Source organism: Triticum urartu, chromosome 3 (assembly GCF_003073215.2).
Source record: "Triticum urartu cultivar G1812 chromosome 3, Tu2.1, whole genome shotgun sequence".
NCBI lineage: Eukaryota > Viridiplantae > Streptophyta > Magnoliopsida > Poales > Poaceae > Triticum > Triticum urartu.
Window position 1 is genome coordinate 651,607,604 of NC_053024.1, and position 17,989 is coordinate 651,625,592.

The following is a 17,989-nucleotide window of genomic DNA, read 5'->3' on the forward strand; positions in this document are numbered from 1 at the left end:
GTCTATTATACCTGGCAATGGCGATGGTTTCCATCGTTATCTTGTTGAAGACATTGCTTGGATCGTGCTCAGACTTTATCTCCAGGATGAAAGCCCATGATCTAGCCTTCAGTGGTTGGAGCAGGCAACGACGACACTTGAGTATCGTTTCCATCCTGAAGACGTTGCTTTTGGAGGACATTTATCGTAGTCCTTGTATTGTCAAGTGGTGGTTGGTGCCCATGGCCGTTGTTGTTTTTCCTCGTTTACTGCCTTGATTGCTTCTTTTTTCCTCTTCATCCCAGGCATAGTTTTGGTTTTGTATGACTTTGCTATCTGCTAGCAGGATTGTGTGTGTGTGTGTTAGTATTTGCTGTGTGCAAGTTATACAAAGATCGGGTGTGTGTTCATAGTGCATGTATCCTCTTGATGTTACATTATGAATCAATAAAAAACGCCCTTTATCGAAAAATACAAATAACATATAACTAATTTTGCCCGAGGAAAATAAAAATAACGACCGGGCATGACTCTAGATAGCAGATATAAAAAACCATGTGGAAAAAAAGGAAGCCTCTGCAGTTTAATCATAACAATTGATTATTAGCATCAGATTATTAAACCATTCACTAACCTCTAGAAGGACAGAGAAAGTTGATAGAACATCAGTATTTTGGTGTGCCTTTTAAGCAGCTTCAATCTACGAAAGATATTTCCTGAAAAAAAAAATCTACAAAAGATATGTCATGCTAGCAATCTACTACTTCCTAAGAGCATCTACAGCCATATATGACAAATCCGGCCCCTCAAACGCGCGCGGACGCGCCGGGCGCATCCGCGGGCAGTGATCGGGCACACCTCAAATTTGCCGTCCCGTATTCGCGTATCTCATATCTTGCGTCTTATATCCATATTACCTATGTACACGTTGATCTATCCTACGTGATCAGACGACGGACAACAAAATTGAGCTGTAAAGGAACACAAGATCGGCTGCAAATAGACATAAACACACTTCACCACATCCAAAAGATCACAGTTCATCCACGGACAAGTTCATAAACTTCTACAACTTAAACTGTATAAACATTGAGGAGGAGGGGGGGGGGGCAGAATAACCACTTCCTTGCCCTTCCGGTCACAGGCGCAACTATAGGCGTCCGAGGCTGGTGGAGGATCTTGGTCGTCCGACGACAAGGTGCCGATGTCGCCGTCGTTGGAGTCGGAGTCGAAGAGCACTACAAGAAATATGTCAACTTGTAACCCTCACTATTGGTCTCTGAAAGGTCATATTTTTCATTTACGGCCTTTTTGTGACCAAAACCAGAAGGTCAAAAGCTGGCGGTCGTAAACTGAAATTAGTGACCTTCTTTGTGATATGTAAAAGGTCGTTGGTTCCACGACCAAATTTTTGGTCACTAGCAACCTCCTCAGGCCACGTAGGCATCCAGCATGGCAAGCTGATGTGGCACAAGATTCAGCCCGGTCCAATTCAGTGTCTATATGGGCCGAGCCCATTAATTCAGCCTTTTTAGTTATCATTTTTTTGTCATTCTGCTCTACCACATGGGCCTGGCCTAATATTTCAGCCTTTTTTGTTTTCGGATCAAGGCCTTTCTGGCTCAACGGTTCGTAATTTTTTAGGAGATGGGTCCATTACTCAAATGGGTCCTGATTGTCATGTTCTAATATGTGGGTCCATGTTTTCAATTCATCGGTAAATAAATAACCAATATTCAAATCAAAACAACCAGAAAGCACAGATAATACTTCAAATAACAGCCAAAATAAGTCTGTTACATCATATAACTTAGATACAATGGTAATCACAGCCACAAGCTCTACAAGTCTCTACAAGTGTAATCACAACCACAAGATCTACAAGTGCCCTTTGACAGCTTCGAGTGGCCCTTCGGTTTCTATCAGTCCCGATTTGAGGAACACACCAGGCTTCACGGTCTTCTCCATAGTGTCGACCAAGATCTCACCCTTCATCGGCATCAGAGTGATGCACCTGAACATGGCAGGGAAAAGGATTACCTGCCAAAAGCCAAATTTATACAAGATATCACCCTTTCAGTGGTGCAGAATATCAGAGAACCGTGCTTCAGCATTATAGGGCATGGAAACATAAAATGCAATTTTTTCACAAAGGGCGTACAATCGCAAATTTAGCAAATTTACTATCCAGAAAATTAAATTAGAAAAAACGAATGAAACAGTGAAGTGCATGTCAGCCTTGGTGTTTCTACTTCCTACAAATGACTGAGACCATGGTGTTTCAACCTTTTGTAGAACACTATTCTATAACAATATATATTGAGCATGCTACAGCAGAAGCTTGAATTTATGGTTTCTATACTTCTACATTTACATCCTCACTAATATAGACCTTTTTGCTTCATACAGTACACGGCAATAGGAGCAAAGTTCTAATAAATTCATTACAGGCTTGCCAAAAAATGACTAGTTACCTACACACCAGGGAACATGAACTTGAGAGGTTGATATCAAGGCCTATCAACTACATCATATATATATATATATATATATATATATATATATATATATATATATATATATATATATATATATATCTGTGTGTGTGTGTGTGTGTGTGTGTGTGTGTGTGCATTAAAAAACAAGGCCATATGGCCGACCAATGCATCATAATTATCAGTTTTAAACACTACAGGACCAGAAAGTAGGTGGTGCTTCAAGTTTTAAAACTCAACCATTCATCATTAATAGTAGCAATTTAATCTTACTAAAGGTAGGGGCATGTACAACGGGAGAGCACACTACAGCCAGAACTTACATGCAAAGATCCTGGAATTTTATGCACAACAGCAGCAGATTAGCTATATGAACACAATACCAGAATTTTATGCAACGTGAGAGCACACTACAGCCATAACCTACACACTACTACTCAACTACTGTACGTGCATAGTACTCTGTCAGTAAGCAGCAGAGGAGATTTAAAAGGAAGGACCATGTGTGTGTGTGTGTGTGTGTGTAGAAAACACACACAAAAAACTGAATATCACTAGTCACCCTGCAGACAACAAGTTTCAGATGTTAAGAACAGATCAACATGTTGAGCAGTTAGGGAATCACGAGAAGGAAGTGGGAGGGTGGATCACGATGGTCTCACCTTGCTGTCTGCAGGGCAAGGTATGCCCCCTCCTTGCTACCAGGGAAGGCATGCCCCCTTGGCGGCGTACTGGTAAGCCAGTTGCTGCATGCAGAAGAGAAGATCCCAAGTTGTTTGGAGTTAACAACGAAAGTACTGTATAATGTTTAGAACATGTATATTCAATATGACAAGTAGAAAAGCAGAGTTCTAGCAGAGTAGCATAAGAAGCAGAGGAATTCTGATTCTGTAACAAGAGGAAACGGAGTTGTCATGTGCAACAAGAGGAATTCTGATTTTGTAACAAGAGGTAGAATTAGCATCACTAGCTATGTTGTTGTTGTTTGCATATTACATAAGTAGTTGTCTGCCTAAGCAAATAGAGAGGTATATGCAGCAAGAACACGCAATGTGATGACAGTATGAGTGCACTATAACTCTGGAAGTAAAAAGAACATAAATTCATTTGGGTTGATTTGTACACAGCCAAGAAAAACTTCTTACAAATAAATTCATGGAAGCGTATCATCCTTTTAGTCCCTCACCCATATCTCCTAGTAGTATTACATAATGCCTAGTGAGTGATCTAGCAATGCACTGTACAAGAGAGTATATATGTGTACAGATTCCTGCAGCCAGCTTCTATCAGTAACATGCATGTATATATTGAAGTAAACGTAACAGAGTATCTTTGGAAACATTCAAAATATATTCAATGTTGGAGCTGCATCTTACAACTCAAGGAGCCACATGAAATCCATGGAAGGACCTTACTGCGACAATTCACTTGTATAGTCCTGCCTCATGTGCATAATGCTGTTGCAAACAAAATTGTTGGTAAAGTTGCATAAATACAAGTGTCTAAGTTAGAAATCACTGGAGTGTCAGACTCATGCATCTAACAACAGGCCCATCCATTTGCAACAGGCAAGTACTCCCAAAACCCTTTGTAAACTGAGAACACCTAGGCAGTAAGCACTAAGCACAAAGACAACAGGATTGAGCTATTCACATGCTCATGGCATACTTAGGAGATTAGTGTTGAATACAATGTCTTGCATTTACTGAGAAAAACATATACAATGCCATTTACTGAAGCTGTGTGTAAACATGACTAAGCTTGATAGATACAGGGAAGAAAAAAACTGAATAAGATAGCAGTTAACGACCTTATAGATTTGAATGGAAACCCATAGCAAGCATATATAAAAATTATCGGGGTTGGTGGGATGGATGAGCTGTTCGCAGCTCACATAGGACGATGACAAGAACCTGCAGACCGCGAAGGCAAGAAGGTCAGAGAAGGAGCCCACCAGAGCAACAATCGAATGAAGCAGGACATCTGGTAGGTCTGCCCAACCTTGATGTCCAGAAATGGCGAGGACGCAACACACATCAGCCCTTTCTTGCATTCTGCAGGTTGCAGCTTCTCTGCGAAAAATTATGAATTCAGAGAAGAATATCAGTACTAGAAGAATATGAAGTGGATGCTAAGGATTAAAATAGACTGTGTGCAGTGGCCGTAAGCATCGATTGTGGAAACAGTAGCACTGGCTACTACGGCTACAGCGACGCCAAGCAATTCAACGAAGCAACGACCACCATACAGAGCTAAGGACTGACTACTACGGCTAGTAAGTGTTCGTAAATCAAAACAGATCATTCCAAACTGTTATAAGGTCATACTGGATAATAGAGATCGCAATTATTCTAACTGAACTACACAAGAGTACGTCTTCTGCAGCACAGCACAAAAGAAAATTTTGTTACTCCGGAATAACAAAAAAAACTACAATCACGCATCTGAAACAAAGTAAATAAGTGTAGCTGTGCACAATCAGGCGCGCTGTAGTGTACTAAACTCTACTCGAGCGTAGGCAATGGCACTGAATCAGCCAACGAACGAACCAGAGCACATTAACCAAACCGCCATCCCCCCGTGCACTGCAGCGAGGTCAACCGGGCGCAGCGGCATGTGAGGTGCGAAACAAAGGGGCTGAGCATGAATGATCCTTGGCCAGTTGTGAGCGCCCGCTGCCATGGAACCGGCCACCACAAATCCGGCGCCACCACAGCGGCCGGCCGCAGATCTCAGGCTCGCGGCGGGGCGCCAGGGCCCTGATCTCGCAGATCCGCGCGTGCGGCCGCGGTGGCCATGCTCGTACGCGAGCGGACCCGGAGCTCAGCTCGCGGAGAGAACACAGGGATGCGTGTGGTTAGTTACCTTCAGGCTCGGCGGCGTCGTGGTCGGCGTCGGGGCGGTCCTGCGGGGGCAGCGGGGAGGAGAGGGGCGCGCGCTTGGGCGCGGACTAGGGCGAGGAGGCGTAGGGGGAGCCCGGGGCCTCCATCTTCTACCGGCGGCGGGGGGCGGGGCGGAGGGGTCGGCGGGCTTGGGCTGCACAGACTCCTCCAAGTCCGGCATCCGGAGGGATCTGGGAGTGCTTGTTGTCGCTGTGAAGTGCGGGGAGAGAGAGAGAGGGGTTGCAGGAGAGGAGAGATGGATGTGTTGGGCGATCCGTCTGGGGTGGGAGAGAGGCGGGTGGGAGAGAAGTGGAGGCCGTCGGCGGCGAGCTGTGGCGGCGTGCGGAGGGAAGGAGGCACGGCTCGGGTGCGGCGCGAGGAAAGCTAGTGTTTGGACGAGGGGGTGAGACGGGCGAGGGGTGAGAGTGTGAGGGGGATGAGGGCTGCCGTCGGATCCAGCGGTATCCAACGGTGTTGGAGGCATGATCCATGTGAGAGGCTTATAGACCAATCAAAACGCAGTAAACACTTTAAAAATGTTATGACCATCTAAATTAGTCGTAATTTAATAAAATTAAGTTTTTTCACAAGAAAAGCATTGTCTATTTTTCGAGCAACAATGATTGTTTTTTATGAAAGAACTACCAAATATTTGTTGCAAAATGACACCACATCATTTTTAAAAATTATTAGACCACATTTTATGTCCAATTTAGCTGGAAATGAGTCAATTTTTAAAGTACAGCCGCTTGATAGATTGCTCTTTAATTTTTCTAAAAAACATTTCTAGGTATAAAAATATCTATTTCATTAGAGATACTCCGAAAGTTTTGCAAGATTCAACCCCTAGCTATGAACGGTCATGCTTATCGTTTTGATCGCATTTTGAAACGGGCATAGGAAATTCAAAAAAATCAAAAAAAATGTAAACCTTCGCATTGTGTCATTATATATGACCTAGTTATCAGCAAAAATAAAAAACTTGGAATACATCAATTAGTTTGAAAAGGTGTTCTCATAAATAAGCTATCATGTATGAAGATTCATAGCTTTTCAAGTGAGATGACCAATGTTATGGCAATATTTATGGAATAGTTTGTTTAAATGATCTCATATTGTGCAAAAAGGTGCATCTTGAAAAATGGTAAACAATGTTGTCAAAGGGAGTTTTCATTTTCTTTTCACCAAAAAATCATTTTCCATTATTCGAGTGCCCAAAATGAGTTTTTTGTGAAGGACCTACCATATATTTGTTGCAAATTTGGACCAAATCAATTTTATAAAACCTTAGTCCATATTTAATGTAAAATTGACAAAATGGTTGGGTGTCAAAAGTTTTGATCCACCTCTGGTGAAAAAGACAAATTTTCGCTGATCCAGCTGGAAGTGGGTCAAATTTGAACTGCAGCCGCCTCATAGTTTACTCTTTTTTTTTCCAAAAATCATTTCTAGGTACATAAGTATCTATTTAATCATAGAAACACCAAAAGTTTTCCAAGATTCAACCACTAGCTAGGAACGGTCAAGCTCGTCGTTTTGACCGCATTTTGAAATGGGCATAAAAAATTCAAAAAAAAACAAAAAATTGCAAAACCTTCGCATTGTGTCATTATATGTGACCAAGTTATCAGGAAAAATAATAAACTTGTAATACGGCAATTCTTTTTAAAAAAGTGTTCTCGGAAATGAACTATCATGCGTGAAGATTCATGATTTTCAAGCCAAATGATCAATCTTATGGCCACATTCATGGCATAGTTTGTTCAAATGATCTCATATTGTGCACAAGGGTGCATATTGGAATGACAAACAATGTTGTCTAAGGGAGTTTTCATTTTCTTTGCACGGAAAATTCATTTTCCATTTTCCGAGTGCCTGAAATGAGTTTTTTTTTGTGAAAGACCTACCATATATTCGTTGCAAAATTGGACCTAATCAATTTTATAAAATACTAGTCCATATTTAATGTATAATTGACAAAATAGTTGGGTGTCAAAAGTTTTGATCCACATCTGGTGAAAAAGACAAATTCCCACTGATTCAGTAGGAAGCGGGTCAAATTTGAACTGCAACTGCCTATAGTTTGCTCTTTATTTTTTCCAAAAATCATTTAGAGGTACATAAGTATCTATTTAATTAGAGAAACGGCAAAAAAATTCCAAGATTCAACCACTAGCTAGAAATGGTCATGCCTGCCGTTTTGACCGCATTTTGAAACGGGCATAAAAAATTTAAAAAAATCAAAAAATTGGGAAACCTTCGCATTGTGTCATTATATATGACCAAGTTTCCAGAAAAATAATAAACTTGTAATACGACAATTATTTTAAAAAAGTATTCTCAGAAATGAGCTATCATGCGTGAAGATTTATGGCTTTCAAGCCAAATGATCAATCTTATGGCTACATTCATGACATAGTTTGTTCAAATGATCTCATATTGTGCCCAAGGGTGCATCTTGGAATTCCAAACAATGTTGCCTAAGGGAGTTTTCATTTTCTTTGCACGGAAAATTCATTTTCCATTTTCCGAGTGTCCGAAATGAGTTTTCTTTGTGAAGGACCTACCATATATTTGTTGCAAAATTGGACCAAATAAATTTTCTAAAATACTATGCCATATTTAATGAACAATTGAAAAAAATGGTTGGGTGTCAAAAGTTTTGATCCACCTCTGGTGAAAAAGACAAATTCCAGCCGATTCAGTAGGAAGAGGGTCAAATTTGAACTGCAGCTACCTTATTGTTTGCTCTTTATTTTTTCCAAAAATCATTTATAGGTACATAAGTATATATTTAATCATAAATACATGGTTTGGTGGTGATACGTCGAGGTTTGGATGTGGCCCAGGGCCCCAACTCCAAAGCGCGTAAACTCGCATGCCCGCCGCGTGGTCACCACGTGACCTTGACGTTAACATGCGTTCTAGGAGGCCTAGGCATGTCTAGTGGGTTGGGCACTCCCCAGGTAGGTGCTAGGAAGAAAATTACAACATAATAATCTCACGAGGAGACTGACCTATGCTCAAAGATGAATTAGCAGTCAAGTGTTTGATTAGCGGTACGGGAAATGCACATGGCCAATGGGCGTGAGTTTTGGCTGAGGGTGATCATCTACTAAGGAGAATGTCTTCACAAATTGTCAGCTCAAAAGGAGGAGCCTAGGTGGTACTTTCTTTGCAAAGTACCACACTTGACAAAAATATGAATGTTGAAGCTGGGCTCAAAATAATGAATGGATTGAGCTCAAATTCGGTGGAGGATGGTTATTTGGGCATAGGAAAGCACTTTAGAAAATTGATACCATTTGGACATGCCAAAGTAGTACTTCCTTCACAATGCTCTTCTATGGACAGAAACTTGGGAAAACTAGTGAGAGAGATTGGATGAATGAAATGATCTCAAAATTGGTGTAGGTAAGTTACATAGGTATGGTCATGCGCTGGTAAATTTTCAGATAATTTGGGTAAGCCTAGCTTGTACTTACTTCACAAAGCTTCTCTTGAGGTAGAAACTTTGGAAATTTCCTGAGAATGATTTACTAGGAAAATGGAGCTGAATATTATCATGTCGCAATGATTTGGGTATGGAAGAGTGCCCAAAGAGTTTGAGGGTAATAGGAGGGGTCTAGACAACACTTGCTCAATCTGGCCATAAAATATAAATTGAACCTGGGCTCACATAGATGATTTGACTGAGCTGCAATTTGGAGGAGGGTGATAATTTGGGCATATGAAAGAACTGTATAAATTTCATGTCATTTGGATATATGAAAAGGGTACTTCCTTCACAATGCTTCTAGGTGGACAAAAACTTTAGAAATTTGCCGAGGAAGATTTGCTAGGAAAATGGAGCTGAATTTTGTCATAAAGCAATGATTTGGATAGGAAAGGGTGCCCAACAATTTCGAGGGCAGTTAAGGATATATAAATAGCACTTCCTTCACAAAGTGCTGTTGTGAACAGAATAGGAAAATAAATATTGTTGAATTATTTTTGAACTAGGCAAGGAAGGATTTTTACATATTTGATGAAGATATAACCCAAAGAATTTATGAGATTTTTTGGGGAATTTTGGTAATGACGAAAATATAGGTTGCTTCACAACCTAGGGCAAAAATTGACACATGAACATGACACATAGGCAAAACTGATGAGGTGGTGCCTAGTCATAGCAATAAGTACTAATGCATCCACGTTCACAACCTCATGAACTTTTATATGGCTCGTAATCAGGTAGAAATAAGGTCATGGACCACTCTTGTCTGCTTTGTGACCATTTGGTGTAAGGCAATTCAGGGTTTGAGCCCTTCCAAGCAAAATGGCCGTGGATTTACGACCAATTCAGGTAGGGTCACTAAGAGAAAGTCGCTAGTTGACATATTTCTTGTAGTGGAGGACGATGAGCCCTTTCATCCGACGGACCGCCCTGTCCTGCTCCCGCTTTAGCCTTGCCACCCGAGCCTTCTCCGTCGCTGCCTCCTTCGCCTCGCGCTCCGACTGCTCAATGGCTAGCCGGAGCGCCTTAGCGTTCTTCCGTCGGAGGCGGCGAGCGTCCGTCTCCGCCGTCGTGAGGGAGCGGAGGTACACCCAGGCGAGGAGACACACATCCTCGTCGGCGTCCGACTGCGTCCCGTGGCGGCGGCACGCAGACTGCTCCGCTGCCTCCCTTTTCCGTGCGCGCCTCCACTCGCGGTGCATGCCTCCAACTCCGGAGTTCGCATGTGACCCGGAGGCGCGGGCACAAGCACCCAGCGGTGGCCGCGTGCAGGAGCGGACGACGGGAGAAGGAGACGACGCAGACTGCATTGACCGGGCGTTGTTGCGCGCGGGTCGGGAGGATCCAGCTCCACGTCCGCGTTGCACCGGCCCGGGAGGTGCGGCGACGCTCTAGATCCGGAGTTGCCGCCAGTCTCGACCTTGGACCGCTCTAGCGCAATGCGGAGGGCCATCTCCTCCTCGTAGTCGAGCTCCGAGCCGGAGTCGCTGTCGGATCTGCTCATGGTGGTGGATGGGATTGCAACCGGAAAGGGAGAGGGGTGGACGGACGGAGCGAGAGAGGGAGAGAGTGAGCTAGGTTTGAGCTCGCCGCCCGGATTGAGCTTTTTTGCGGGGTCCGTGGTGGGCCGGACCTGTCAAACAGATGCGCCCGGGCGTGTCCGGGCCGCTCCATATCCGCCCTATATTTGGGCTAGATATGAGGGATGTCGGTCAGTCCGGATGATTGAGGTCCGTTTAAGAAGTCCGGTTGGATCGAATTTTTGTGACCGGGCAGTGACCGGACGGCCTGTTCGGACGTTTGAGACGGGTATGAAAGACCTGGTTGTAGATGCTCTAACATCTTACATTTTGAGATAGAGGAAGTAATATACTAATCTCCGGATCGGAAATAAAAACTGCATCGATCAAACAAGGGGACATAAAAATAAATTTAATAGAAACATAATACAAACGCACTGTCTATTTCTAGTTGTCCATATTCTACTAATGATACAAGCACGAAGTCAATCTTATTTGGAAAAACAACACCCCCTAGTTGAAAAACAACAGCCCGAACTCTTGTACATCAACAAATTGTTGGATAATCAGATCATTCATTCATACCATGATTCAAGCCCAAACAATAAGTCCGATCATAAGCACGACAAATACATTTGGGTGAGATTCATTAGATCCTGACGTGTTGGAGTGAGGAGACGCCGTCGAGGCCCTTGGCCCTGTAGTGCCTGGCCATTTCGTCCACCGTCGTGTTCCTGTACCGGGCGTTGCCGCCGTCAGCGACGATCGGCGCAAGCACCCTCGTCGACCCCTCCGCCCCGAAGAAGCAGGCCACCGACACCCTCGGCCCCGCGCTCTTGGCCACCACGCGGTGCTCCACGCTCTTGAACCTGTCGTTGGACATGAGCTGCAGATAGTCGCCGACGTTCACCACCAGGGCCCCCGCCACTGCCGACACGTCCGCCCACGCCGGCTGCTGCTTGTCATCCTCGACGAGCACCTGGAGGCCGCCTACGGCGTCCTGGAGGAGCACGGTGAGGAAGCCGGGGTCGGAGTGCTTGGTGGTGCCCAGTGTCAGGTGCGGCTCCGGGCACGCCGGGTAGTAGTGGCAGGCGAGGCTCGGCCCCTCTAGGCACTGTGTGTGTTCCTCCAGGTGCCCTTGCCGGAGGCCCAGCGCCTCCGGCACCAGCCCGAGCAGCGTGCTCCCCAGCCCCTGCACCAGCCCCGCGAACTCCAGCGCGATGGCCCTGCACGCCGGCGGGATCTCCTCGGGCGCCGGCGGCTCCGGAGCCATCTCCATGTACAGCGTGTCACGCCAGTTGGCTGCCGGCGATTGGTAGAGGTCGAAGTTGCTATGGTACCTCACCCGCCGGCTGTCGTCCCGGGTGTGGTACGGCGCCTTGGCATCCGCCGTCTCCTCGTTGAAGCCCCGCAGCGCCGCGAGCATCGCCGACAGAGCTGCCTCCGGCACACCGTGGTTCACCGCCTGGAAGAAGCCCACCGTCTCGGCGGCCGCCTTCACCGCGCCGACCGCCGAGGCTCTCCCGAACGGTGTCGCGAGGCCGGCGAGGTCGACGACTGGGATGGCGAACTGGTGGCCATGGTGATGGGGCGCGTCGTCGAGGGATTCGGGCGCGTGGTGGAAGATGGCGGGGACGGCCGTGACTCCCGCGTCCACGAGGCCCTTGACGCCGGCCTTGGTGTCGTCGAACGCCTTGAGCGCGCCCAGGCGGTGGTCGGAGGCCATGGGTAATTGGAGCTAGCTTCTGCAGTGTGTCGATCCTTTGAATTCAGTTTGTGTACGTGTGTGTGGTAGTGAGTGATGTAGCCGTGGCTCTTTACTGATCGTACAGTACATTCCATGATTGCTGACAGGCAGTGTGTACGTCGACGTCTATCCGGATTCGCTGAAAACCAAACCAACTCTTGGCACTAATAACCAAGCCCATCCGACACTGGAAAAGTTAGATCGAGTCCTTATGAGCAGTGATTGGGAGGATCTCTTCCCTCAAGTTAATGTTAGGAAGATTGTTAGAGACGTTTCAGACCATAATGCTCTTTTGTTGTCCTCTGATAACCATGTTGAGAGTCCCACAGCAAAGAGAGTTTAGATTTGAAATTAGTTGGCTCAAATCTGACGATTTCCTATCCTTGGTGGAGAAGATTTGGAACCAGTATGTTAAAGCTACAGATCCTATTGATGTGTTAAATATCAAATTAAAACGCTTCAAGAAGTTCTTTAACGGTTGGGGCTCTAACAAGTTTGGGCATGAGAAGATTAGAAAAAAGAACATAAGAGAAGAGTTAGCCATTATTGAGAAGGAAGAAGAAGGAGGAATGATAGATCCAGTCATGTTTTGCAGGAAGACTGAATTGTTAGTGTAATTAAATGAAATTTTGGTTAATGAAGAATTATTCTTACTACAACAATCTAAAGAGAGGTGGTTACTCAAAGGGAATAGTAACTCTGCTTACTATCAAATAATCGCTAATGGCAATAAAAGGAAAAACACTATTCATTCCCTGAATGTAGGGGATGTAGTCATAGAAGGGACGAAGGATCTTTTAAATCATGCTACTGAATTCTATAAAGATCTTTTTGGGCCGGCACCTGGGAATTTGCTCCAGGTGGACCATAATATGTGGGGGGAAGAGGAGAAATTGAAAGCTGAAGACAATGAGAATTTATGTAGGCCGTTCTCAGAAGAGGAAGTAAAAAATGCTTTGTTTGGAATGAATAGTAACAGGGCCCCTGGTCCTGACAACATTCCAGCGGAGTTCTACCAACACTGTTGGGAGATTGTGAAAAGTGATATTATGAAACTATTTGATGCTATGTATGAAGGAACAGTTGATGTTCAAAGACTAAACTATGGGGTCATTACTCTTATTCCTAAAGTCAATGGTGCGAACAAAATACAACAATTTAGGCCTATATGTCTACTTAGATGCCCATATAAGTTGATCACAAAGGTGCTAGATAACAGAGCTGCCCCTTATGCTGATATCCTGTTTAGCAAGCACCAAAATGCCTTCATTTAGCATAGAAGTATCATGGACGGGGTGCTGACTTTACATGAGGTCTTGCATCATACTCATATTAAGAAGAAATTTGGCATCATTATCAAACTTGATTTTGAAAAAGCCTACGATAAGGTTAACTGGGATTTCTTACTAAAGTGCCTTGAGATCAGAGGCTTTGGCAAAACTTGGTGTAGTTGGATGGAGAAAATTCTCCACAATGGCACGGTTAGTGTGAAGTTAAATAATACCTCGGGACCTTACTTCCAGAGCCACAAGGGTGTGAGGCAAGGAGACCCGGTGTCCCCTTTCCTATTCAACATTGCTACTGAATGCCTGTGTAAGATGGTCTTGCAAGCTCAAACAAATGGCTTAATTGATGGGCTGGCCTCGGATTTGGTAGATAAGGGAGTGGCTATTCTGCAATATGCAGATGACCCAATCATGTGCATTGAACATAATCCTGAAAAAGCACTCAATTTGAAGCTGTTGCTGTATATGTTCGAACTCATGTCAGGACTGGAAATTAATTTTCAGAAAAGCGAAATCCTTAGTGTGGGAGGGGATGATAATATTCTAAAAGAATATGCTGATATTTTTGGTTGTCGGATTGGGCACTTCCCGATGAAATCTCTTGGGGTCCCTGTTAGTTATTCGAACCTGAAGGGTGTGGATTGGGACTACCTTGAGGCAAAATTTGTCAAAAGATGTGAATCTGGTCTAGGAAGTAATGCCGCCCCGGGGGGCAGGCTGACTCTATTGAATGCTAATATTTCCAGCATCGCTTACTATTATATGTCTATGTTCCTTTTATCTAAAACCATCATAGAGAGGTTGGATAAACACAGAAGGAGATTCTTCTGGCAAGTAATTAAAAACAGAAAAAGATACTACCTGGTCAGATGGTCCAGGATCTGTAGATCCAAAGATAAAGGATGATTGGGGTGAAAGATCTCCACAGGCAAAACATTTGCCTTTTGGTGAAATGGTGGTGGAAGCTCGAGATGAAATGGGGGCTTTGGCAAGATATTATCAGAGCCAAATACCTTAGTAGGGACACGGTAGCCTCGGTTAAGGGGAAAATTACTGATTCCCCATGTTGGAAGGCCATTATGAAAGTGAAAGATTTATATATGATTGATCGAAAAGTGGTCGTACAATCTGGTGACAAAGCTAGGCTGTGGATAGATCCAGTTGGCGATCAAGTTCCTTTTGCTGTGCAATTTCCTCAACTCTTTGCTATCTGCAAATATCCTAATTGTGTTGTGAAAGCCTATTTGGAGGTTGATCCTGTTACCTTCTTCCGAAGAAGACTAAATTATGAGCTTAATGAGCAATGGCAGAAAGTGCTTTTGACGGTTAAAAAATCTTGTGTGCCTATAGAGAGCGATAGCATCAAATGGGGGCTGGGCTCTAAGCCCTACTATACTACCAAAGCTCTACATTCTTATCTGGAAAAAAACATTTCTGGTTGCGATTATCGCTAGATATGGAAAGCTCGTATCCCTTTGAAAATTCAAATTTTCATGTGGCAGCTATCGCAAGATGCGGTGCTGACTAGAGATGTGATGAAACGTCGTGGATGGAAAGGGGAACCCAAGTGTTCATTTTGTGGGGAGAGAGAAACCTCCCGGCATCTCTTTTTTACCTGCCCCGTTGCTAGGATTACCTGGAGAGTGGTGGGATACATATTTGGCACTGATATGTGCCCTGGCAACTTGTGGCAGGCATATGTTTGGTGTTATGCTTTCTTCCCGGGTGGTGATACCTTTTATACAATTGGCATTGCAGCTATATGCTGGGCTATTTGGACCTGCTGTAACCGAGTTACTTTTGAGCACACCCCTCTCAGGACCCCGTTTGAATGCATCTTTTCTACATGTGCACTTTTTTGTTATTGGGCAGGGCTGATGAAGGAGGAGGATGCGGCGAAACTGAGGGCTGGAGGAGCTCTGCTGAAGGACAACACGCCTCGCATGATGAGGATCTGCGCGGCGGCGCACCAGTATGGGAGAGTGCGCTGAAGAAAGAAAAAGAAGGGAGAGAATGTGCCGCGTCTTGCTTCATTGCTTTTGGTCAGATACCTCCTGCGTGAGGATGTTTTGGGGCATGTTGCTCTGATGTGAGCAGTGATCTTTTGAAAACTCTGGGTTAGATGGTTGGGGTCTTGGGTTTATAGTGTCGTTGGGTTTTCGTCCCATGGTGAGTAATCTCGATGGCGAGTGCTCATGGTGGGTTTCCCGGCGATGCTTGAACCCGCTTTCCTCTTTCCCGTCTTATTTTCTGAACATGGTTGTATTTTCGTTATGTTCAAGTAATGGAAAGGGGATTCGCCCGGTTCAAAAAAAAACTCTCATGGATCGTGGACCACACATCTTAAAGCGTCAATGTCTTCGGTTGTGTTTGGTTTTAGCCTAAGCTTGCCTTCCCAAATACATTTGGCTTGATAACGTTTTGGTCAATATTTTACTATTCAATGTTTTAGCAAGAAAATGAATTAGGTGGGCAAAGAGGCATTGACATGCCAAAAACCATGGTCGAAACTAAGAACAAGTTTATGACCATGACTAAAATATTGGTGAGGTGTCTTTTGGTCACAATCCAACACACAACCTTCTTCGGATGTATCGTCGGCGTTTTCTTCTCTTCGCACATGCCACCGGTTTGTCGAGAGCACCTTGTTTTTGAACATCCATTGTGAAAAACTAAACACGCAGAGGAGAATAGCTAGGAGCAATACGAGGATGTGTGAGTGGTGATGCCAGGATCTAAACCTTGTGACGTCAAGTTTTAGAAAACTTTGTATAAAAATTAAATACGAACGTAAAAAGTCATACTTTATTACAAACATATTTTGGTAGCAACTATTTGTGATCATGCATATTTTCGCATGTACCCAGCGTCAGCACGGTACTAATTGGCTGGAGTACGTCGGTTTCAATATATGTAACAAGATGACAATACACGGAATCATCGGCTATTCTATTGTGCAAACTAGATTTGATACTATTTCATTGCAGAAAATGCTCTCTCAATTGCTGCGTGGCGACCGGCAAAATCAATGCTAGTTTCATCAAAAGAAATACTAAAGTAAAACTTGTATATTTCTTTGTCTCAACTAGTTTTCTACAAAGATCACTAACCACTTTCAAATTGGAGTCTTAATCATCACAAACATTTTTAAGGAAGTTGTCAAGTTGGATGCTAACCTCCAAGGTGGAAGAGTGTTTAACCAAAAACTACCACATTTCATGGAAACGTGTCAAAAAACTACCATTTTACGATTTTGTGCGAAAAACTATCATTTTTTCCTAATCCGTGAAAAAAAACTACCAAGTCATGAAATCGCTCGCTTCGCCCGCGCTAAGCATAAATCTGACCGGTTGGGCGCACGAACCAGGTGCCACCGTGGCCATCCTTCGCGCCGGAGTTCACGCCAAGCACATCCAGTTTCACCGTCCTCACCTACTCCTCCCTCCTCGTCCGCATCCGCTCCCTCCTCTCGTCCCTCTTCCCCCTCGGCCCGTCCGGGTCGGCCGCCCCGGTGTCGAACAGGGCGCCGCCGCCGTGGGGGGATCTGTTGCTGCCGCTGTCGGTGCTCTGGCGCCGGTCGGCCTTCCTCGGGATGCGGCCACCGTAGGAGGTGCTGAGGAGGCGGAAGTCGAGGCGGCCCCAACCGTCCTCGTCGGAGAGATCCCAGCCGAAGCGCTCGGCCATCTCCTGGAGCGGCCCGTTGCCGTCGTCGTAGACGTAGTCGAACTTGGAGGAAGCGGTGCGCGTGCTCCCACTCGACGCGGTCGACGTAGACGGGGTCGTCGAGCACCTCGCGCGCCAGGCGCGCCCAGACCAGCGTGTCCCCATAGTCGAGCTCCGCGACCACCCAGTGCAGGTAGGACGGCGGCAGCGTGCCCAGCATCTGGCCCTTGTGCTTGCCAAAGTCGATCACACGGTCCCTCGCGGGCCGCGAGGACGCGCCGACGCCCACGGTGGCCCCGAGCGGGCGGAGGAGGGGGATCCTGGCGGGTCTGGGCAGCGTGGCAGTGGAGCGGCGACGGTGAAGGGGGGAGAGAGGCGCTGCTCGGGTTTGGGGTCTCGGCAGAGGCGCCGGGGAGGAAAGGCAGGCCCTTGCAACGGCGAGCGGGAGCATGGCGTGCTGGCGGCGGCCGGAGAGCATGGAAGCTTCCGTGAACTCCAGCACGAAGGATGGCCACGGTGGCACCATGTTCGTGGGCCCAACTGGTCAGATTTGTGCTTAGCACGGACGAAGCGAGCGATTTCGCGACTTGGTAGTTTTTTGGCACGGATTAGGAAAAAAGTGGTAGTTTTTCTCATAAAATCATAAAGTGGTAGTTTTTTGACACGTTTTCATGAAATGTGGTAGTTTTTGGTTAAATACTTAAGGTGGAACAAGTTTGCTAGCGCATGACGGTGTAACCGTTGTGCGTAACAATCTTTTTTGTAGTTTGTCATTCAACTTCTTTTCATTTTCATGCCACAAATTGAGGCATAAGCTCTCATATACCGTAGTTTATTGGTACCAACATTTACAATGTATCATCACATATAATCAATAAAAGCTAGTAAGAAACTATAGGAAAGTATCAGGTGATACCAAAT

At 45.2% G+C, this 17,989-nt stretch overlaps 2 protein-coding genes and 1 long non-coding RNA gene across 5 annotated transcripts; all 3 read right to left on the reverse strand.

Annotated features, from left to right (window-relative positions):
- Positions 1–1,732: 1,732 nt before the first annotated feature.
- LOC125545715 lies at positions 1,733–5,775 on the reverse strand. Of its 3 annotated transcripts, none has more exons than XR_007300188.1 (4): positions 5,340–5,775; positions 4,476–4,546; positions 3,137–4,387; positions 1,733–1,993 (listed from the first exon to the last, which is right to left on the reverse strand). It is a non-coding gene; the product is annotated as an uncharacterized LOC125545715 (long non-coding RNA). The 3 variants fall into 3 exon arrangements; XR_007300186.1 differs by having other exon boundaries at positions 1,733–2,019; XR_007300187.1 differs by having other exon boundaries at positions 1,733–3,037.
- A 5,155-nt stretch (positions 5,776–10,930) lies between these two features.
- Positions 10,931–12,153, reverse strand: LOC125548999 (1-aminocyclopropane-1-carboxylate oxidase homolog 1-like). Its single transcript, XM_048712503.1, has one exon. It carries the CDS (start codon positions 12,096–12,098, stop codon positions 11,022–11,024), a length of 1,077 nt encoding a protein of 358 aa, XP_048568460.1. The 5' UTR covers positions 12,099–12,153; the 3' UTR covers positions 10,931–11,021.
- Positions 12,154–16,735: 4,582 nt separating this feature from the next.
- Positions 16,736–17,609, reverse strand: LOC125547112. Its single transcript, XM_048711120.1, is given in 2 exon segments — positions 16,736–17,132; positions 17,134–17,609. Coding segments are annotated over 2 exon segments (858 nt in total). The 5' UTR covers positions 17,595–17,609.
- Between the last annotated feature and the right edge of the window lie 380 nt (positions 17,610–17,989).